Here is a 21077-nt window from a genome sequence, read left to right as displayed (position 1 = left end):
AGATCTTGAGTGCAGGTGAGAGGTCAGAGGGGGAAGGTGACTGTTTGAAGATGGCGTTGGAGTGGGGGAGAGGTGTGACTCTGGGCTTTTCAAACCTACAGTAGAAACCATTCAGCTCGTCTGCCAGTCGTTGAGTACCAGCAGTGTTGGGGGATGGTCTCTTGTAGTTTGTGAGTGTCCGTAGGCTTCTCCACAACGACGCAGGGTCGTTGGCTGCAAAGCTGTTATTTAGCTTTTCAGCATAGCACCTCTTTGCAGCTTTGACCTCTTTAGTCATTGTGTTCCTGGCCTGGTTGTACAAGACTCTGTCCCCACTTCTGAAGGCCTCCTCCTTGGTCTGATGAAGCTGCCTGAGTTTTGCTGTGAACCAGGGTTTTTGGTTGTTGTATGTGCGGAAGGTTTTAGTTGGCACACACATGTCCTCACAAAAACTGATGTAAGATGCGCGAACACAACCGATCTGGTTGCTGGCGGGGGCTGCAGGAGCTTCAACATCAGCTGCAGTACCCTGCGTAGTGCAGGTACAGGCACCTTAAGGAGTAAAAGAGCTGTGGTGGCCACTGCCAGGCAGAGGAGGAGGCGTGTGTTAGCAAAATAGAGTGACAAAGTGACAGGTCTGAGTGAGAGAGAGAGAGCAGGAGGAGAGTGGAGGTGAAGTGGTAAACATGGAGTAGCTCAACCTGTAGGGAGGGAGCAAGGAGGGAGGGTCATTTACATTGGGGACACTGGGGACATGTAGCCACCACTTTTTGAAAACATTTGTTAAAAATGTTCTGAAAAATAGCTTGCACCAAAAAATGTTAATTAATAAATAAAAACGCTATGAAAAAGGTTAATTTGGACAATAAACCTGCAGTGTAAATATAAAAGAAACCTCTGCGTTGTCCAAAAAAACTAACTTAAGTATAAAAATAATAATAAGCTACTGATTACTGCATAATATTTTATTATGTTTTTACATTGTGATTTGTCACCTGCCACCTGAATTTTGTGCTTCCCTTTATAAAAATTTTATAAAGGGAAATTTTTAAAATACTTTTTTACACCATAAATTGGTGCAGAAAATGTCTCCAGAATGCAGGAAGTTAAGTGTTTAATGCTAAAAATCTTCTGGGGGAGGACTCCCAGACCCCCCTATCAACTATTTTATCTATAAATATTTTTTCCAAATAGTAGGTCTATTACAACATATTCTTGTCTTGTAGTCATGCACACCAATTTTGTGCAAATGTTACATCCCAGTGTTTCATCACACCCCTCACTGACCCCCTAAATGTATACATGGTGTATTGGTGAGGGGTGTCCGACCGATTTTGGTGGGCCGCCTCGGCCAAAAATGCCAGGGCCGATTTTTTGTCCCAGTCCAGCCCTGATTGGATAAATGATTGGAAAAGCACAAATGCAAACATTGCTGGTTTAAATGTAAAGACAATGGATGGGGTGAATGGATGTCTGAGAGGCAATTAAAAGCTCCAGAAATCTACACTGAAAATAATATTTGTATATCTTTTATACCTATATGCTACTATTTGCCTGCTTAGATGCTAACTGTATTTCATTGTACTGGTGCAAAGTTGAATCTAACATAATCCAGATGGATCTTCAGCTACTGTATAAGGTCAAGATTTAACTTTCACACACTCAAGAACATGAAAGTATACCTCTCTCAACATGAATGAATGTGTAGCAAGTCAACTATTTCTGAAGACAGAAAAGTACAATTATAAAAAATGTTGATAAAATCAAAATGATGATTGATCCTGTTGGCTTGTGTTGTCTTTGTAGGTTCTGCCCCATATTCTGACTATAGCATGAAGTCAAGTAAACATGGATATTTGAATAAGAATAAGATTAAAACCGCTCGTATTCATCAAAACAATGGACCAACATGGGCTACTGCAAATCCAGGCAGACTGATAATCTTGTTATTGTTTTTCAGAAACCACTTCCAGCCTATCTGTATTCCATGTTCTCTTGCTAAGCATTGTCTTCTGCACAATATATCAGTTCACTCTCTTCCTCCCTCTCTGTCTGTCTCACCCAGGCATGTTTGTCTGTCTGGTCCCAGAACAGTTCCAGGTGCACAGCGACAGCCAGACTCGAGACATTTGGGCCCTGCGCAGTCCACTTCATCACAGATATCATAGAAATCTGTGCAACACACACACACAAACACACACACACACACACACACAGATATAAACATATCAGCACAGTAACAGACAAGAAAATGAATGGTAACACAGTTATAGGATAAAAAAAATTGGCTTTTCACATGTCAGACATGCTCACTCACGGCCACAGTAAACATGGAAGCAGACTGAGGGTCTGGGCAGGCGATAGACGAAGTACCCTCCAATACAGGCTTTCACATCAGCACTGGCGTTCCAGTGGCAGCAGTTGTCATTGAAGCTGGCACAGACAGGCAGAGTGATGATGCCATCGTGGGGTTCAGGGTGGCTGCCATTGAGCCAGATGGGAGCATGGGTGCCACAGTGATTCTCAGAGATGCAGAAGGTGGGCATGGCATCCCCGGCCATGCCAGTGAAGCGATACCATTCTCCTGACACGTGGCTGTCACACAGGGGCACGCCGGACGACTGGTTGACGTGGTAGTCTGTGTTCCTCCAGGGTTCATTCAGGCTGATGTAGGCAGAGCATGGGTCCAGGGCTGAGGCATGTGGGTGGGGTGGCAAAGATGAACAAAACTTAAAAAGATGAACATGAAATGTGTGTTTCAAGATAATGAGAATGACCCATATTGGAAGAGTTTGGGCTGGACAATACATTAAGTCTGAAAGGGCAGTGGTGGAACGTAACTATTTACTCAAGTACTATTAGTACAATTTTGACGCACTTTAGTTGAGTATTTCAATTTGAGCTACTACCCTCCTGCCATCTCGCTAGAGTCAGTTCTCAAAGAAAGGCATAAAATGCCCACAAAAAGAAACTTCTACACAGTGCCCTGTCCCTGTTACTGCTGAATAATCCATGGACCTCACTGTCAATATTTTTCATGGTTACCTTTTCTTCAGTGGAAAGTACATGAAAATAGAAATCTCAGAAACCAAAACTATCCCCACGGCCTGATACCACTAGTTTTTTGTAATTTTGTTGAAGTGACCCTTTGGCATTGATGTTGATTTAAGGAAATACCATCTGCTCAGTCCACAGACAAGCACTATATCTTTTACCCCGCCCCATGTCCCATACATCTATTCTGGTCACTTGGGCAAACTTGTTACCTTGAAGGAAACCTTTAGACATTCAAGATAATCTGTAAAGCAGAGTCAGTTCTAATTGAACTAAAAGCCAACGAGCCATTCACATAGAACCCCTTTATCCAACGAGCTCTGTCAGTGGTGGTGGGTCTTTTCACCACAGCCAGCTTTGCAGAATCAGGAGAACGAGCAGAGTAAAGGTGCAGCAAAACAATCAATAGTCTCTCCCCCTCTTCATATCCTCTAAACAGTGTAATTAAGAGGTAGATGTAAAACAAAAGGAAAAGAAGACAGGGATGATGGGAGTGGGCAAAGTGGGCAAGACTGAGACTAAGTGTTAATCACTGAAAATCAGCCGGGAAAGAAGAAACAGCAGGAGGCTGATCAACCAGGCAGTAAAGCATCTTCGGTGACAGGCCAGAGGCAGGAAACATGACAGCTGACAACTAACACTTAACACTTTATTGGAGCAGTAACCGCCACTATAATCTAAGCTTTCAATTTAGTTGGATTGCTTTACATAAAACGTTGATGTTTACGCTTTCCCGTGTCTTAAACGCAAAGGGCTTTCTGTGTGACATCTAATGGAAGCCAAGTTTGATCAGATTTTTAAAGTTACGTTAACACTAAATGAACGGACTGCACCTTAGTTCCCGGAAGCTATAAAAAATATATATATTTGTTTGAGATAGGACTAATTTCGTGACCATAAATGATGTCACCACTCACATAATTTTCTCCCTCCATCCACTAATGGACAGTCTATCTTGTCACTACCTGCTGCTTTAATAAAAGCAGAGGGATCGATTCACGGTCTTGGCCCACTGACAGCATAAACGATCAGTTTTGGAGACGTACGACTGACCAACCGTGTTCCAGCTCGAGCTGCACAGAAGGGGCAGAGGACATCGCTGACTCATGCGGGTGTATGTTAATGGGAGCGTTAAATCTTCCAGATGGGGCTTCAATAACTTAATATGGCTATTAAGGGAATGTGGAGCCAACTTTAGCCTCTTATCTGTACAGATGAAGATGGAGACCCACAGTAAATAGTGTCCAACCTTACTGTTCTTCTTAATAATTATTTTTGTTAAATGATAAAGCCGGTGATATTCTATATTTTTCTGTACTGATACCCAGTATTGTCCAAAAACTCTTGAGCCACACAGTTGTAGTAGGTGGCAGGTTCCTTCATTATGATGAACATGGGCTCTGCAGTTTATTTTGAGTCAATCCCGCATACACCAACCTGCTGTTATAAATACTCAGAGCACCAAATGCTTGTTAATCCACTGCTGAAAGTAGCCCCTAAGAAATACACAATTTACTCTGATTTGAGTAACATTTGCAGAAAGCTACTAGTACCCAGCTTTTACAGGAAAGTACCAAGCCTTATTTAATGAAAGTATAGATGTGCCCTGTTTGTTGTTTTTTTTTGTACAGTAGAAAAAAATAGGCATGGGCCTGAGTGCAAACACTTTAGGGAAGATGGACCGACACATTGTTGGTTTTGGTCTTTTTGTGGGATTTGTTGCCAATAACAAACACTTAGAATAATGTTAGCCATATCCTTTAATCTCTAGTAAAACAAATTGCAAAAAGACACCACAAACTGTCAGATCATACAAAAACTCTACTGTACAATCATTTAAATATGATCTTAGTTTCGAAGAAACCTGTATGCTTGTTTTGGGTGAAAACAAAACAAATGTTACACTCACCTACACCTGCAACCGCAAGAAACTCCTGCAGCAGACTGGTAATCACCAAAAACATCATGATGTGTTTTCTCAGTGTTAAAAATAATTGATAGTCCAAGCTCAACCCTGAGTGAGCAAGTGTGTGTAGCTCTTCTGGTTCATCCTTAGGGGAAGACTGTCTTTAATAGGCGCCACTTTATCTGCATGTGTCATTTTGTCATGTCTCTGTCTCACCTTGACCCCTTGACCTTCTGCTCCCCAAGTCCAGTCCATCCTCCCATTGTTTCAGACTGTACAGTCTTCACACTCTCCTCCCGCCATCCTCTCTCACACGATCTTAAACTTACCCCAAAACACAGCATTTTTTTTGCTGTCATGCTGAATATACTAAGTGTGATTGTGGCTTTTGATACTTTTACATGTCTTAAATCTTTTCTTTCTCATCCTTCCTGATTTAAAGGCTGTGGAAAAATGAGCAATGATCTAATTGGCAGCAGCATTAAACCAATCTGGTAAATCTTTTGAAGCATCTTTCACTTCGAGCCGACCATCACCAAGGACACACTCTGCCAGTAGGTGAATATGTTCTCCCTCATTACTTGACCACCAATGCAGGCACGAAAATGTCTAAAGGTTGGTGATTTTCATTTAGAAAGCGTCCAAACTAACCTGACGCTAGCAGTTTTTTTTCTCATATGTAATTAAATGAACAGAGACATTAAACCACAAGGCTGTTGAAGAAATGAGGTGGAACTCATTCAATTCATTAATCTTTTGTGATTACTACTGGAAATAAGACACTGTTAGCCCACCTGAGTCCTGGTCTTTGTGGCACAGACAGATTTAGTGATTTCACTATGAAATGTGCATCAAGATACTGGTACGTTTTGTAGCCACACTAACAGTGTGTAACATGGATGGCAATATTGTTCAGTCGGTCAACCACTTTGGTTCAGACTGAAATATCTCAACAATTGATTGATTTTGTACAAAGTTTGTACAAACATTCATGTTGCCTGGAGGACGAATCTCTGTAGTTTTCTTCTAACTACTTTATTGGCTGTTAGTGACATGTCTCAAAAACTACTGAATGAAGTGTCATTAAATTTAGTATAGCTGTACATATCATTCTACGGAATAAATGCAATAATTTTGGGTGATACCTTAACTTTTCACTGAGTGCCATCATTAGATCAAAGTTTCACTTTGTCCAGTACTTTGGTTCATGACCAAATACCTGCAGAACTAACTATTAGCAAAATGTTAACATGCTAAGATGCTAAACTAAGATGGCAAATATGGTAAAGATAACACTTGCTAAACATCAGCACAATGATCAAACCAAGATTTTACAAGTAAGATTTAAAGGAAAACAGCCTTTTCTTTTTCCATTGCCATTTTATGCACTTTTTGATTTTTAAGACTTAAGTGCAGTTTCAACAGACTATCGTAACCCTGTGTTGCCTCATGTACCTATTGTATACAAACAGTTTATCCCCACAGTTTTATCTCATAGGATGTCCTGTACAGGAAGAGCAGGAGGCCAAGGAGAGCCGGAGGAGGTGGTCAAGACCTTGAAAAGCTGCTTCTTGTAAATTTCTGTAATATGTCCATTAATCACAAAGTCTTCACTTCCACAGAGAACAGCAAAAACCTCAACTGGACCACTGGCTCCAAAAACTGGATAAGGATTTTATTGATAATTGAATAACATATCTCTTTTATACATATTTCATAAATGATACAGGATTTTACATTTTCTTTTTTGCCAACATTACAGCATCATATGTCAACAGAAGAAAAAAAAGACAAGAAAAAGTAAATAAATTAAGAGGTCAGGATGGAGTACAAGATCATTTCAATCCTATATTCTGCGTCACTCTTTAGGCATTTAAAACGCTTCTTATTGTAAATGCGCACAAACAAGGTATTCAAAACATAACACACATTCAAAACATAGAATAAAAATGTTATTTTGGAGAAAAAAGGCTGAGGCTGGATGAAAATGACAGGAGAGGGGGACAAGACCGGGAGGTGTTCCCCAAAAAGCTAACAGAGTGCGCCTGACACTTTTCCTTTGGACTCAAATCCAGGACGTTAGTAACTGAGGTCAAGGTTATAGGTGCACAGAGGATGGAGGGTGTTTTTCCATTTTTTGGGGAGTATAGATGAACGCTGAGGGAGGAGGGGTTTATGGGAGTATATAAGATGAAAATGGGAGTGGGGTTTGATGGGGAGTGGTTGGTTGGCTGGGATTTAAGTCAGATTTGGCAGAGCAGATTCTAAAGACGCAGCCCTGTCCACTGCCCCTTTATTACTAGGAATCTCTACAAACAACGTTCTTAAATTATCTTTGCAGTTTTTTTTTTGATAAATCATCTTTTTTTCTCATGTAAACATACATTCATGCAACACCCTCTTTATAGTAAAGTTTCCCTATATTTGATATATTTTAGTTTTTAAAAAAGAAACGAGAAAAAGAACAAAAGGCAATAAATGGTGGATGGCAGGATAAAAAAGGAGGAGGTGATCATGGAGAGAAAGTGTAGCAACAGCAGAGGGGAGGATTGGACTGCAGACAGATGCCTCAACTCTCTCACCTCCCACAGTACATCTCCAAGGAAACACCATCGTCATCGTGTGTGTGTGTGTGTGTGTGTGTGTGTGTGTGTGTGTGTGTGTGTGTGTGTGTGTGTGTGTGTGTGTGTGTGTGTGTGTGTGTGTGTGTGTGTAAGTTGGCCTATTCAGGAAAAATGAGTTTGAAGCTAATAACTGCTATGAAGTGGGATGTGGGCGGAATAGATTTTTTTTAAACTGCTATCGACAAGGTAGTGATTAGGGTCAAAGGATTCATGAATATGGTGATCTGAACTTTGCCCCCAGCGCACACACACTCGTCTACACGGGGATTCAACAAACACACGTTCACAGACACACAGAAAGACTGATTTCCACTTCCAAACATTCAAATTTAACCTCATTGATATGGAGGTGTCATTCCAAATAAGAGATTACCTTTCTCAATGATCTCATCATTGCTGTTTACCAAATTGCTACTTTGTATTTACCGTTAACATCAGTCATCGAAAAGGCACAATTTCCCTTGGAGATAAAACACACGCACACACACAGTAAAAGTTTAGACCAAATCCTGCTTTGAGATCTGCATGGCTAACTTTTGATTGGGCCTAAAATCATGCATTTTAATAGAAAATCTTCAGTTAAACACAAGGATCTCTTCAGCAGGATTCAGCCAAGTGTCCACATGAAACTCACAAGCAGGAGATGATCTTGAGTCCATGTGCAGGGACGTCATGTCATTGTGCTTCCCCTCTGCAGAGGTGATCTATAGCAGTTCCGAGTGAAAATAACTGAGGGCCGCCAATCCTTGCCCTGAACAGAAAACTAAGTGAAGCTGACAAAGGTTTATTCAGCCACCATCCCAAATAAACGGACAACATAAACATATGGCTTCTATAACCTTTGATTTAACCAGTGGGGGGAGGGGGCTGAGACTTCAGCTAGATGCGGCAAAGAAAATTGTCCAATTAAGTACAGAACTGCAATAATGCTCCTACACATTCACAAATTTCTACTGAGGGTATACCACAGCATGCAGTCTACCCTGCCTTGCCATTGAGAGAGAAGGGGGGCATTACAGCAACAGTGGGAGGAGAAAACTCTGCCTTTATTTCAGGATGAAAAAAGCCTCAGTGGATCAATGCCATGATGCCCTTTTTTTTTTTCTTTTTTTTTTTTTTTTTTTTAGACGTAACCTTTTGTTATTTTGTTTTCTGAGGAAGAGTTAGAAAAGATTCAGATGTTGAAATGCACATCACATGCTGTTGAGCTAAAGGCCGGGTCACTGAAAATGTAAATTTTACACCTCCAAGAACAATACTTGCAGTTTGAAAAGGAAAAAAAATATATGATACTGGGGAAAAGGGATATTAAACTTCAGGCAATTCACTCAAATTCTGCTCCTCCTGTATAATGCGACTTTACTTTTCTTCAGATATATTAAACTGCAACATGCTTGTGGGTTTGTCTGAGGCAATGGCACTCAACATTTGAACCCCTTCATTATCTTAAGCATTTCCACAGCAATCTCTGTGTTCATGAGATGATTACAGAGGTCAAGCATGGCATTATCCACATCGATATTTTGTGTTGCTTGAACACAATTTATTCCAATCAAAGCCATTTTTTACCCTGATGTGGCTGCAGTACATAAACATATGGCTTCTATATAACATTTGACTTAACCAATGGGGGTGAGGAATGCCGAAAAGAAAAGTGTCCAATTAAGTACAAAATTGCAATAATGCTCCTACACATTCACAAATTTCTACTGAGGGCATACCACAGCATGCAGTCCACCCTGCCTTGCCATCGAGGGAGCAGGGGGGCATTACAGCAACAGTGGGAGGAGAAAACCCTGCCTTTATTTCAGGATGAAAAAATCCTCTGCGAATAGATGCCATGACGCTTTTTTTTCAGATGCAACTTTTTGTTATTTTGTCTATAAGCTTCATGAGGAAGAGTTAAAAAAGATTCAGATGTTGAAATGCACATCACATGCGTCTGAGCTAAAGGCCGGGTCACTGAAAATCTGGAAATTGTCATTTGACACTTTCAAGAACAATTCTGCTCCTCCTGTATACTCCGACTTTCTTTTTTTTTTTTTTTTAAGCCATTCAGTTCATCAGATGTACTGAACTGCAACATGCCTGTGGGTTTGTCTGAGGAAATGTTCACTCAACATTTGAACCCCTTAATTTTTTAAACATTTCCGCAGCAATCTTTGTACTCATGAGAAGACTATAGAGGTCAAGCATGACATTATCCACATCAATATTTTGTGTTGCTTAAAACACAATCAATTCAAATCGAAGCCACTTTTCACCCTGATTTGGCTTCAACATTTCCCGCCACCCCACACCACCCTTGGTGTCCATGCACAGGAGACTTATGTCCAACCTCGATGTAGTTACCGTGAAATATACTGTGAGTGTTTGTCATGAAAAGATATGAAATTGTTAAGTTCAAGGTAGTAAATGCATACAGTATAATGCTGTTTTGTGTGTGTGCGCATTTGACTTCATCTTGATGTGTGTTTCACTGTTGGGGGTGGGGGGGGTTCCTTCATTTTATGAGATCTTCAGAGGATGGAAATGAGTTTCTGATGAAATTATGTTTGCAAGAGAGTTCCTCCCCCCACTGACAAAAACTAGCCTCTGGTCATCTGTTTATTTGATTGTATACATATATATATTTATATTCTTTTCATAACAAATATACTATGGCTTTCAAAATAAAAAGTGCCAAAATATTTCTTTTTTTTTTTTGGAATAAAAGAACACACAGTGATGTTGTTGTCGGTTGTACTCTCATACTTGCGCAGACAGACTGGGCAGCTACAGGACATCAACAGGAAGAGGAAACGAGGCGTCGTCATGCCTATATCCTGCCAGACTCCTGACAAAGGTCACACTGGGAGGGACAGCTGTCCATCACCTGGAGAAGGCGCAGCCCAGGGAGGGAGAGGCAGCAGAGTTCAGCCACAGGCAGACAAAGGTCCCCCTGATGATGCGACTGTCAGGACTTCCTTGTAAACTTTTAACGTGTGGGATAGAGACCCTCCCTGGAGCCTGCCCCAACCAAGACTAGGTGTGTGTGTTGACAGTTTGACTGCTTGACGAAGCAGGACTACACCTCTGTGTCGGCCGGCAGAGTGTCCCAGTGGGCCCTGAAGTCCTACACAAACACACACACACACACACACACACACACACACACACACACACACACACACACTGCCCCTCTGCATGTGCTCTGCTCTGGAGTGTTTAGAGGTGTGATAATTCCTGTTTGCCCCCTGTAGTTCCCTGCAGGCTGTCCTTTGGGAGACTTGAGGCATATCAATAGCGCCCAGTTTCATTCCATCACTGTCCCTTTCATCATCGTCACCATCCTTTGGTTGTGAGAGTTTTTCAGTTCCCGGTATTCTCACCATCCATCTTTGTCTTTTAGCGATTTTTACTTGCAATTCCAACTGGAGTTTTTAGTCAGGAAAGTAAAAAGGAAAAAAGAAAATAAAAAAGAAAACGAGGAGAAAAAACTAACTCCCACAGTCAAGAAAGGGATGGGATTATTGGGTGTGGGAGGGGAAAGTCTGAGGAAATATTTGGGGGTACAAGGGGAAGGGAGCAGGGGGGAAGGAGGGAAGAGGAGGGCTGTAGGAGCTGAGAGAGAAGGGAGTCACTCTTCCCATCAATCTTTACTGGCGGTGAGCTGCTGAACTGGGAGCTGGAGCTGGAGCGGGTCCCGAAGACGCTTCAGATCCAACTCCACCTGGAGAGGGTGGATAAGGAGAGAGAGAGAGGCAGGGTGGAGTAAAAAAAATGTGAGAAGAAAGTGTGTGTGGGGATTGGAATGAAAGTAGGTCTACGCACAGCCGTTACAAATCCAAGTATTTAACTGTAAAATGTGTGATTCCCCAGTGTGACTGCAGCGCTCATTTTACATCGCAAAACATCCGGCATTCACCAAGCAACTGTACCTCAGCGATATCATCCTTCAGCTTGTTGTATTTCTCAATGTCGAAGTGTGTCCTTTTCACCCCCTTGTGGAAGAACAGCAGATACTGTCTGTCTCTGGCGTCGGGGTAAACATACTCCTGCAGGTTATAGAGAGAGACAGGAACGTTTTGTAAGAGGAGCCAGTTCATCGGATATCCACCATATTGTGCTTTTCTAGTCCCTGGGCCGAATTACTCTAGCGAGAAATCCAAAATCAGATGGACTCTATGTCCTTGAAGTTAAAACTTAATGGTCATTTATAAATTCTGGATTCAATTCTGAAGGGCAACAGTGTCACCAGACCAGACTTTTAAATAGCTAAATATATTAAAATTGAACGCAAGGTGTTTCAAAGAGAGGATACCTATTACATTTAATCACTGTAAGGGTTTGTTCTCTTGTTGCTAAAAGACTTCATGTTAATGTGGCATAATGTTAAAAAGGGCTATTTCCCTTTAAGAATCAATGATGTGTCAAATTATCTGGCACAAAAAAGCATCAAAAGAAGGACCAATGTGACCACTAGGGGGGGGCGGTTATAATCTATTAAGATTAATCGGCTAATCATTTAGAAGAATCTTCAGATTACTTATTTTCTCTGGCCAGCAGTTCGAAACCAAAATATAACCAATTTACAATAATATAAAACCAGGAAAAGCAGCAAATCCTCACATTTGAGAAGCATGAGCTACAGAAACGTTGTCCCTTTTCTTTAAAAAACTACTTAAATTATTAACTGATTACTAAAATTCTTGTTGATCAATTTTCTTGTCACGCAACTACATTTTCACCCCAACCCAAACAGCAGCAGAATATTTATTACCTTCAAACTTTACTTCAATTAATACATTTCATGCACATGCGTTTCTGCATTTGTTGTGTTTCGTGTCTCACCTGGCGTGTAAGCACGAAGTAGGCGTACATGGCCATGGCTGTGCCGTAAGTGATGAAGTAGGTGACGGGCTCCATGATATCCCAGGAGTACTCCCACCAGGTGAGCCTGGCCAGGATGCCAAACTGGGTGGCCATGTACGCCATGCCGCCCCACAGCACCCAGGTGGTACGCCGCTCTGCCTTCTTACTCAACTCCTCCCTCACCTACGAAGAAGTCAAGAAGAAAGCAGACAGTAAGACAGTTTAAATAGAACAAATGAAGCGAATATGTCCCCACTGATTTTCAGAAAAAAAAAGTATACTGGAGGCCGAGAACAACTGTGATATGGTTTTCAGACCCTTGTGTCCAGATAAAGATGTAACTATAATGAGATTAAACGTTGTGTTGTCTGATCACATAACAAATTAATTGTTTCCCAGCTAGATAGCCCCTTACCCATAACCAAGGTGGCCATCAGTAATGTTTAATGGCTTAGTGGAAACAAGTCCTTCAAAATGTGGAGTAACTACAGCTCTTCTATGCTTTCATGGAAAAATATGTAAGAACATGCAAACTATTTAATTGCAGGGTAACAGATATTTTAGTGTTCTTGCTTGGCTAGCTAAAGACCTTGCAGAGATTTGTGTGTCTAGCTAAGAGCAGCAATTAACTTGTCTAACAAATAACAAAAAAGTCAGTATAGTGAAACATCTTAAGGAAGTCAGACCTTCTCCAGGGGGCGGAGTTGAGAGTTGAGGTCCTCCAGTCGTCCGATCAGCTCACGTTCTTTGCCCAGCTGGTGCTCCTCGATGCGCAGGGTGGTGTAGAGCTGCTGCACGAGAAACTTGACGTCGTTCAGCCTATCTGCCTCCTCATGGGGGAGCAGCTCTGAAGCACACACAAACAAATAAAAGACAGGTTTTAATATGATCCACTTGTTGGCAATAAAAACAGCTCCTCCTCTTATTGGTAGTGACCCCAACTGTGAGAAAATAACTCGGCGCAAACAGCACAGGCTTGCCAGTCCTCACCTCTCCTTGGTGGCCGCACGAGGTGTGTGGTGTCATTAATGACGAGCTTAAAATCATCCAGCAGCAAGATGTCTATGCCAGTGGAAGAGGCAACCCTCGCTCCATCTGCAGAGAAAGACAAATGGGAAGGGAGGCGGTAAGAGAGATGAAGCGAGCCATTTCAAACACCCTTGACATCTCTTGATAATCAGGCTTGTTGCTGTGTGATTATCATGAGAGGTAAAAGCAGATGCACTTACACACTAAGAGTAAGATTACAAGGACCAGTTGTTCCTGTATAATGAACCCTCTGCAGAGTGAGGGCTGAAAAATCATTTCATGGTGCATGCAGTGGTATTAAATTGCAAAGTTAAAGCTGCAGGAACACTCAACAGCATCAAAATACAAGAACACTTCAAAGCACGTATGGACATGTAGATGTATAACCTTCTGGGGTAAACAGACACAGTGTTGATACAGTGGTGTTTGTGAACATACCCGTGGAGTAGATGGCTACCCGGTCGATGCCTCTGTCCTCTGCCTGGAGCTGTTGCAGGAAAACTCCCACACAGTCGCTGAGAGGCTTGAGGGTGAACTGACAGCGCTCTCGCCTGGACGGCAAACTGACTGAGATAACCGGCAGCCCGTTCTGATATGCCACTGTCACCTCTGTGAGGGGCGTTGCAGGGAAGAAAACAAGTGTCACACACAAGCAGAACATGTACAGTTACCCCTAAATGAACCATGGAAATATGCTTTTGTGTACTCCTTCTAATTGAAGTAATTGAAAATCTAATTAAGGATGCATGAAGAACAGAATATTGCTTGCTCACACTCACAGAATTGTGAATTGCTTATGCTGATTCATTAACTGTCATCTAGATACCACAAGCTAACCCAACATTGTCTACGACAACACCACAACACACTGAGTCTGACATTTTCTAACACCACATAGAGTATCTACAACAAGGGAAGTTGAAAGAGCAACCAATTCAAGAGTTATTTGTAAATCCTATGGGAATCCTCCATATACCTACTATTTTGTTAAAAAGTTCATTCATCGGTGTGCTCACACACATGCAAGAAAATAGGAACAAGCTTATACATGAAGACACAGAAATACACTTGTTTTACCAAAAATAAGCCCACTTTTGACTTTCAGGCCCTGATGATCAATACAGTATTATAATGCTAACATTTCCCTCACAGAACTGTTTTATTGATTTTGTTGATACCAACTATTGATATTTCTCATTCCCATAGAAATGCTAAAAATACCTCTAAATGATGCCTGTGTGGTGGGGGTGACAATCAAAAAGATCTTGAGGTATATACATCACAATGTATTCATACCTTGAAAGGTTTTGGCTTTTCATAGCAGCAAAAAATAAGAAAGATTTAATGAATCGGTGCACCTGGGACTAAAAGAATGCGCTCCCAACACTATTTTGAAGTTCATGTCGATGTGGTGTGTAGCAGTGTTTATTGCACGCTCCCATCTGTACTTGGTGTTTTGTAGCACTACCATACGAATTGGCATTTTCATCCCAAACAGCTGAGCCACTGTTCCGCTCAGTTTTTCTAGCATACAAAAAATGGTCTGTAATCGAGCTCTATTGGTCCGTAACCAAATGCTGGTTACAATGAGCCTGTGCAGCTTATACCATTATGATGCTGAGTGGCCCCTAAAGGCAGAACCATGCATCAATGCAGAGGGCTGCGTGCCCACAGCGGAGGTGATCCGAGCTGCCTTGTTGCTGCTGCACCCAACAATCTCTGCCTCCTGCTCAGGACCACTGCAGTGAATCAGCAGATCTCTGCTTGGGCTCGCACCAAGAAGTGAAGGATCATCAGCTGGCACAGGCAGCAAAGGCCGGGCTCAGTTTCGAGAGTTTCTTGACCGTGTTCAAAGACACAGAGGTGCGGACATTTTGTTTCAAACCCACTTCTTCATTATGGTGACAATATGAAACCTTGCCCCAAGTATCGGAGTATCCTCCGACACCTGTTCCCTTTTGTCCTCCGCCATCCTGTCATTGCAGGCACATTGCTAAAAGTGTGGGGATCATGTGCTTATATCTCTGCTCCAGTCCTACAGCTATTAAAGTCCACTTTAAAAGCAAATCAGCATGTTCTGCAATGCTGCTGCCTTCTCTTCTCAGCCTCTCCCCCTAACTTTCTCTCCCTCCCTCTGTTCACAATCTCCATCTCTCCTGCCTCTCACAAAGACGAGCAGATGCTACCCGGAGACAAATCCCATATTAATGACTGCTGGCTGTTAACTCCAAATGAGTTGCCTCTGTATGATCAGTTCAGAAGTCCTCTAGGTGCGGAATTGGTTTGTCTCAGACACGGAGCAAAGGCTGGATTTGGGAAACTCTCGATACAGCTGAAATGGCAAGGCGAGGACTTACCCTCTGGAGCAGCTGAGGAACACAACAGTCTCTGGCCATGCCATGAGGGGGCGCCCCTCCAAACCTGCAGACAGGAAGAAAAAAGGGTAACAACCTAGTTATTCCACTTGTACATAGCTTTCTCTTATCTAAAGCCAAGTAACCAGAGGTGCTGTGAGCCACTGTGTGACACTACGCAACATGACACTATCTTAGTCTATGCAATTTACTTCTCTAATTGTTAATTTGCAAGACTGACTGAGTATTTTGTTACAAAATGGCTCCCTCTGTTCCAGTTTCTAGAAATGTTCACATATGCAGACTGGAGCCACGCCCATGAAGCGCAGATTAACAAATCTAAGTGCAGCTTCCCAGTCATGGAAATATTCTATAATGAGATGACGCATAAAACACACACACACACACACACACACACACACACACACCATCTCACATCTAAATACACCAGTATCCAGACACAGAAACCACCACTTGGAGGAAAACACCAGAGTGGGAGACACAGAAAGAAGGCAGCCAAATGCAGCCTGAATAACAGTAATGTGGTTCAGTATGAATACTCCACTTGTGTCACTGGAGTGAGTGAGTGAGTGAGTGAGTGAGTGGGGGAGGAGGACGAACAGAGGAGCAGAGCTTGGGGAAACCCCTGTTTTTTCTGTTGCAACTGTACACTGTTAGCCCAGAAAAGTAGGTGTGTCCATATGCGCTGCATTTGTTTCAAATTACTGAGCTCGTGAGTATTTCTGCTGAGCTGCGATCGAGCCTTTTAAAGACATGAGACGGACTTTCAGATCTCCTCACACTTACACAGAGCGGTTAGGGGTGAGGATGAGACAAAGGAAATAAAGCAAGAAAGAGTGCAAGGGGGCAAACACAGAACTCTTCTGATTACATTTTTTGCACACGCACAAACAAAATATGCCTCTGCTGCCTGGAGTCATGAGAGTTGTGTCAGGGTACTGCTTTATATTAATGTGTCCACTGGATATGCACATACAGTATATTTTCCTGACTCACACATTCATTAACCCCTCGGTTTCTGGAGGCACAGAACATCTTTCAAACAGACCTGACTAGATGGCACTCAGCATCCAGCAGGCCTCAGTCCGATGCATTCACTCCGTGTACAATATTTGTAATGTGATTTCCGATATGCACACAATCTCTGACCCGAACCACAACAGCAGAGTCAAAGCTCTCACGAACTCTCGGATACCCCTATACCCATCCTAGCATTTCTATGCTGGTCAGCCAGCAAATGGTCGACTTCAGAGATGATATCCCAGCTAACTCTGTGATTCAGGCACCAACAGAGGAAGCACAGTGAAATAATTTTTTCCACTCTGTGCCTCATGACAGGGCCCAGTGACACAGCATGAGACATAGGGAATACAGTGGCTCGTGTTTCAAAGGTCGGGTCAGATTTCTCTAGTACTTTCAGAACTTTTCATGGTTTGTTTTGTTTTACACAGGAGAGGGTTGACACAGAGTACAGGCAGGTAAAGTTCAAATTTAAGCTTTTCAAAATCTTTTCAGTCAGCTTTACAGTAAATGACTGAACTACTACTACTGCCACAGTCTTGCTCCATGCCGGTAAAAACAAACACAGCAAAATTGGAAAATATTTTTTGTGAGTAGACAGGACCAGCAGTGGAACAACCTGTAAGCCTAGATTTAACCTGACAAACACAGCCGCCAATCAAGTGCTCCTGGTTAAATGGCTGGCTCTAGCTGTCAATCAGGGAATAATCTAATTTAGCTTTCAGTCAGACAGTTTAAACAAGTCAGATCCCTGTAAGTACAAGTAAAGATGATGTGAAGTAATACATGTTTAGATTAACAAACAATGACAGTTACCCACCACTTGCCACCCTGAAAATCATTGTGGATTGTCAATAGCTGACAATGATTGACATTAATTAGTGATGAGGCTCTAACCAGTCTGTTGCCAGATCTTAACTGCTGCGCGAGTTTGTCCTCATCCAGGCATGCATTGCAACACTGACTATCCACCATGCAGAGGCTCCGATAGATGGAGGCCTTGCAGAGTGTTCACTATTCTGGTGTTGCCTTCTTGCTAGACTTCATAGAAAAAATAAAAAACGTCCTGAAAACTCAACTTTCTTTCAACAACGGCAAATACAGAGAGTGGTGAAGAACAAGTAGAAAAAGTCATTTATGAAAAGTAACTGCAGCAGTGCCGCAGGGCTTGTACAAGGAGCTCCACTGTAAAGTCAGCACCACCACAGGGATCGGAGCGGTGTGTGCATGTTTGTGTCTACGCATCAGGACCCTAAACATTCTCTGTTTTTTGACACCACCAGACCAAAGATGCCTGAGTGTTGCAGTAACTCCATGGTGAATGTATGTTTGTGTATACTGATTCCTGTCCCATGGTATCAAGTAGAGCCCAAACAGTGATTAGGCTGCTGATCAGATGACATGCTGAGAAATGCATTTGGGCTGGTCTGGAATAACTCCACAGTCTGCAGATGCTGGTCCAGCAACTTGCTTTGCTCATTCATTAACTTCAGCTGCTTTAGGCCAGGAGGAAAGATTCCACAGAGATACCCGCAACATCACCAGCCACAACCCACGCACCCTGGCACAAGGCAGCACCACAAACATATGCAAATATGGCACTGGCGTGTGTGTAGATCCATCTGTGGAGTGACATGTATGTGTGAATGTACCTCTGTGCGTTTGCAGGTGGCGTGTGTGTGTATATATATATATACCCGTCCACCCGTCTGTTCGCCAGCCTGTTTGTCAGCGGTAGTTGCAGAGCGACCGAGCAAAGCCCCCTCCCTCGGCACAGAGCCACTGAAACGCTGCCTGAAATATTTAACAGTGTAGCAGCAGTCAATAGCACAGCAACCTTGGAATCAATGTCACACGACTCAGAGAGGGAGAGAAAGAAAGAAATGGGCATCAAGGATGACAGGGAGGATGGACAGATGAGCTGGAAGAGAGACAGAGGGGTGGATGGATGGAGGAGGAGAAAGAAGGCCAGGATAAATGGAGGAGCAGCAGGGGAGCGATAGAGTAAAACGGTGTGAGTCACGAGTGCGTTTGCATTTCTAAACATGTGCTGCATTTACTGTACCCCGCAGCACACAATCCCTCCCCACTGAAACGTGACTTGTGTGTGTGTGTGCAGCGGGGATGGTGGCTAGAAAGAGAGAGAGAGCAGGAAGGGATGAAAGGGAACAGAAGAAGGGAGGCAGGGAGAGAGAAACAGAGGGAGGGAGATAAAAAAGAGAAAGCCATGAGTGTGAGGAAAAACAGAGGGAGGGTGAGGTTTCTGGGAGGAGAGGGGGGGGGGGGGGGGGGGGACTGCTGATTACTGCAGTAAAGGAATCCCTCGTCTAGAAAGGGGGGTTGCCCCTCGACTTCACCCTCCCTCAGCCTCTCCCTCCTCCATCCCTGTCTTACACTGAATCCTGATGTGCTGATTTTGATCCTCTCGCAAATCTCATCTGCACTGCGCTGTAGCTTCCGCTGCATTTCATCATACCACGTGTACATTAAAAAAAATAAATTAAAAAAAATCACTCCTCATTTTAAAATCCCTCTTTCATTGTAGTAAATGCACAGCAAGCAGGGAACCAGGTGATTATGCAGTTTATACTGTGGGAGATGAATTTGATACACTGAGGAAAATATAAGGCTAGTTAGTCTTTCCCTGCTTTCACATAACAGAGTAACACGTGCAAGAGGTATGATATTGATCTGCAGTGAAGATTAATCATCCTCATACAGTACGACCGTAACAATCTCACAAAGAGGTGCCAGTTTCAGGGGGGGGGGGACAAAATACACCACACATTCATACTGTATAAACCCGGGGGAGGGGAATCCACACACAACCTTTGAGAGGGAATCTGCTGCAGCTCTATCTACTATCACTATCTCCCCTATTTGCTGTGCTGATAGCCGCGATATAATGACATTGCAGATCATTCAGTACAGATTATGTATGTGGAGAAATATGCAAGATTTATTAGGGTCCTCCTCCGCTGTTAGCAGAGCTTCTTTGAGGGTGGACTGAAAACCACTGCCACTGTTTGGTTAATTGAATTTGTTCTGTGCAAGTGACAAAATGTATGACATCTTATTATGTTAATTTCCTATTTGACTACACAAACAACCACTGTGCATACTAGATTAGTGGTCCCGAGCTTATTTGTCAGATGTACCCCGACAGCCCTGTCAGATGAACAAATGTGTTCAGTTGAACTGATCTTAAACTGTATGTTGCTTGACATTAAACAGTAAATACAGTAAATATCCTGTTAGCCCACAACAATGCTCTCATACATTTGAAATATCAATATTACGGCTGTTTGGTCAAGTTTGCATTTGTACTACTACCACTTGGAGCGGCTGAAGCTGGAAGTTTATCCCTTACATTTAGCTAACTATTTCAGCCATTTATCCATAACCTTTTTAACTGTTTACTCATTTCTTTTAGCATCTATTTCAACTATTTAGCCATCACTTTATCTAACCATTTCAACTGCTTATTCATTACATTTAGTATCTATTTCATCGGTTTATTGATACCATATTCTTTATTTATTATTGTTTATTATTATTGCTAACTGTTTAGACCTCTCCGATCCCTTGCTTACTAATTTCCACTCACTCTCATGGCATTTAACTCACATTTAACAACAACTCTTAGTGAGAGCTCTACTCTACAATCTTTCCACGTACCCCTGGCAATGGCAGTAGTACCCCCTGGGGTTTTAGTACCCATGACTGGGAATCACAGCAGTACCTATGTGTACTGCTGCTTCTTTAGCTGCGCTGTTAGGTTGGATCTGAACACAAAATGACACAGCAGTTTAAAAATCTCTTCTTCCTCACAACACATCCTTTTATCTCCAGTCACACCGCAGGGAAAATTCTGGGTGCCGAGCATGGCATAAAGCGCGCGTGCGTGCGTAAGTGACACCGTTGTTGAGGAATAATGTCACTGACATAATTCCCATTTCATGGCGCCCTTCTGGGGGAGTGGAAATCTCTATCATTTATCTACACAATGACTGCATCCATCTATGTGGTAATGTGCTGTCCTGTGCCGCTGCTATGGGCCAGATAACATGGGTAGTCAGACAAAGTCATTCATGAAACCATTCATGGATACACAGGCTCACATACAGCTCACACATGTCAATAGAGCATACACTATACGCTCATTCTAAGCATTGCTGCACACATGCACGTTCTGATATTATGCTTGCTTAACAAACATGCTTACAATTTTTTTTT

The 21077-nt window shown here is 42.5% G+C and overlaps 2 protein-coding genes across 2 annotated transcripts in view; both read right to left on the bottom strand.

Annotated features, from left to right (window-relative positions):
• The window catches only part of oit3 (oncoprotein induced transcript 3), an 11799-nt gene extending 6799 nt beyond the window's left edge, over nt 1–5000 (bottom strand). Inside the window, exons 1-3 of the mRNA XM_046071177.1 lie at nt 4943–5000; nt 2297–2671; nt 2041–2151 (exon numbers count right to left, since the gene is read on the bottom strand). Coding sequence (XP_045927133.1) covers nt 2041–2151; nt 2297–2671; nt 4943–5000 — 544 coding nt within the window. The remainder of the gene's footprint in view (nt 1–2040; nt 2152–2296; nt 2672–4942) is intronic.
• A 1593-nt stretch (nt 5001–6593) lies between these two features.
• Nucleotides 6594–21077, bottom strand: part of LOC123984139 (calcium uniporter protein, mitochondrial-like) — a gene marked incomplete at its 5' end in the record, with an annotated part of 15033 nt that continues 549 nt past the window's right edge. Inside the window, 7 exon segments of the mRNA XM_046070848.1 lie at nt 6594–11275; nt 11484–11600; nt 12397–12600; nt 13104–13264; nt 13408–13512; nt 13885–14055; nt 15804–15867. Of these exon segments, the coding sequence (XP_045926804.1) occupies nt 11195–11275; nt 11484–11600; nt 12397–12600; nt 13104–13264; nt 13408–13512; nt 13885–14055; nt 15804–15867 (903 nt within the window).

This window comes from Micropterus dolomieu, linkage group LG15, assembly GCF_021292245.1.
Source record: "Micropterus dolomieu isolate WLL.071019.BEF.003 ecotype Adirondacks linkage group LG15, ASM2129224v1, whole genome shotgun sequence".
Taxonomy (NCBI): domain Eukaryota; kingdom Metazoa; phylum Chordata; class Actinopteri; order Centrarchiformes; family Centrarchidae; genus Micropterus; species Micropterus dolomieu.
Note: the sequence above shows the minus strand (reverse complement) of the source record. Positions and strands in the feature narration are given on the sequence as shown.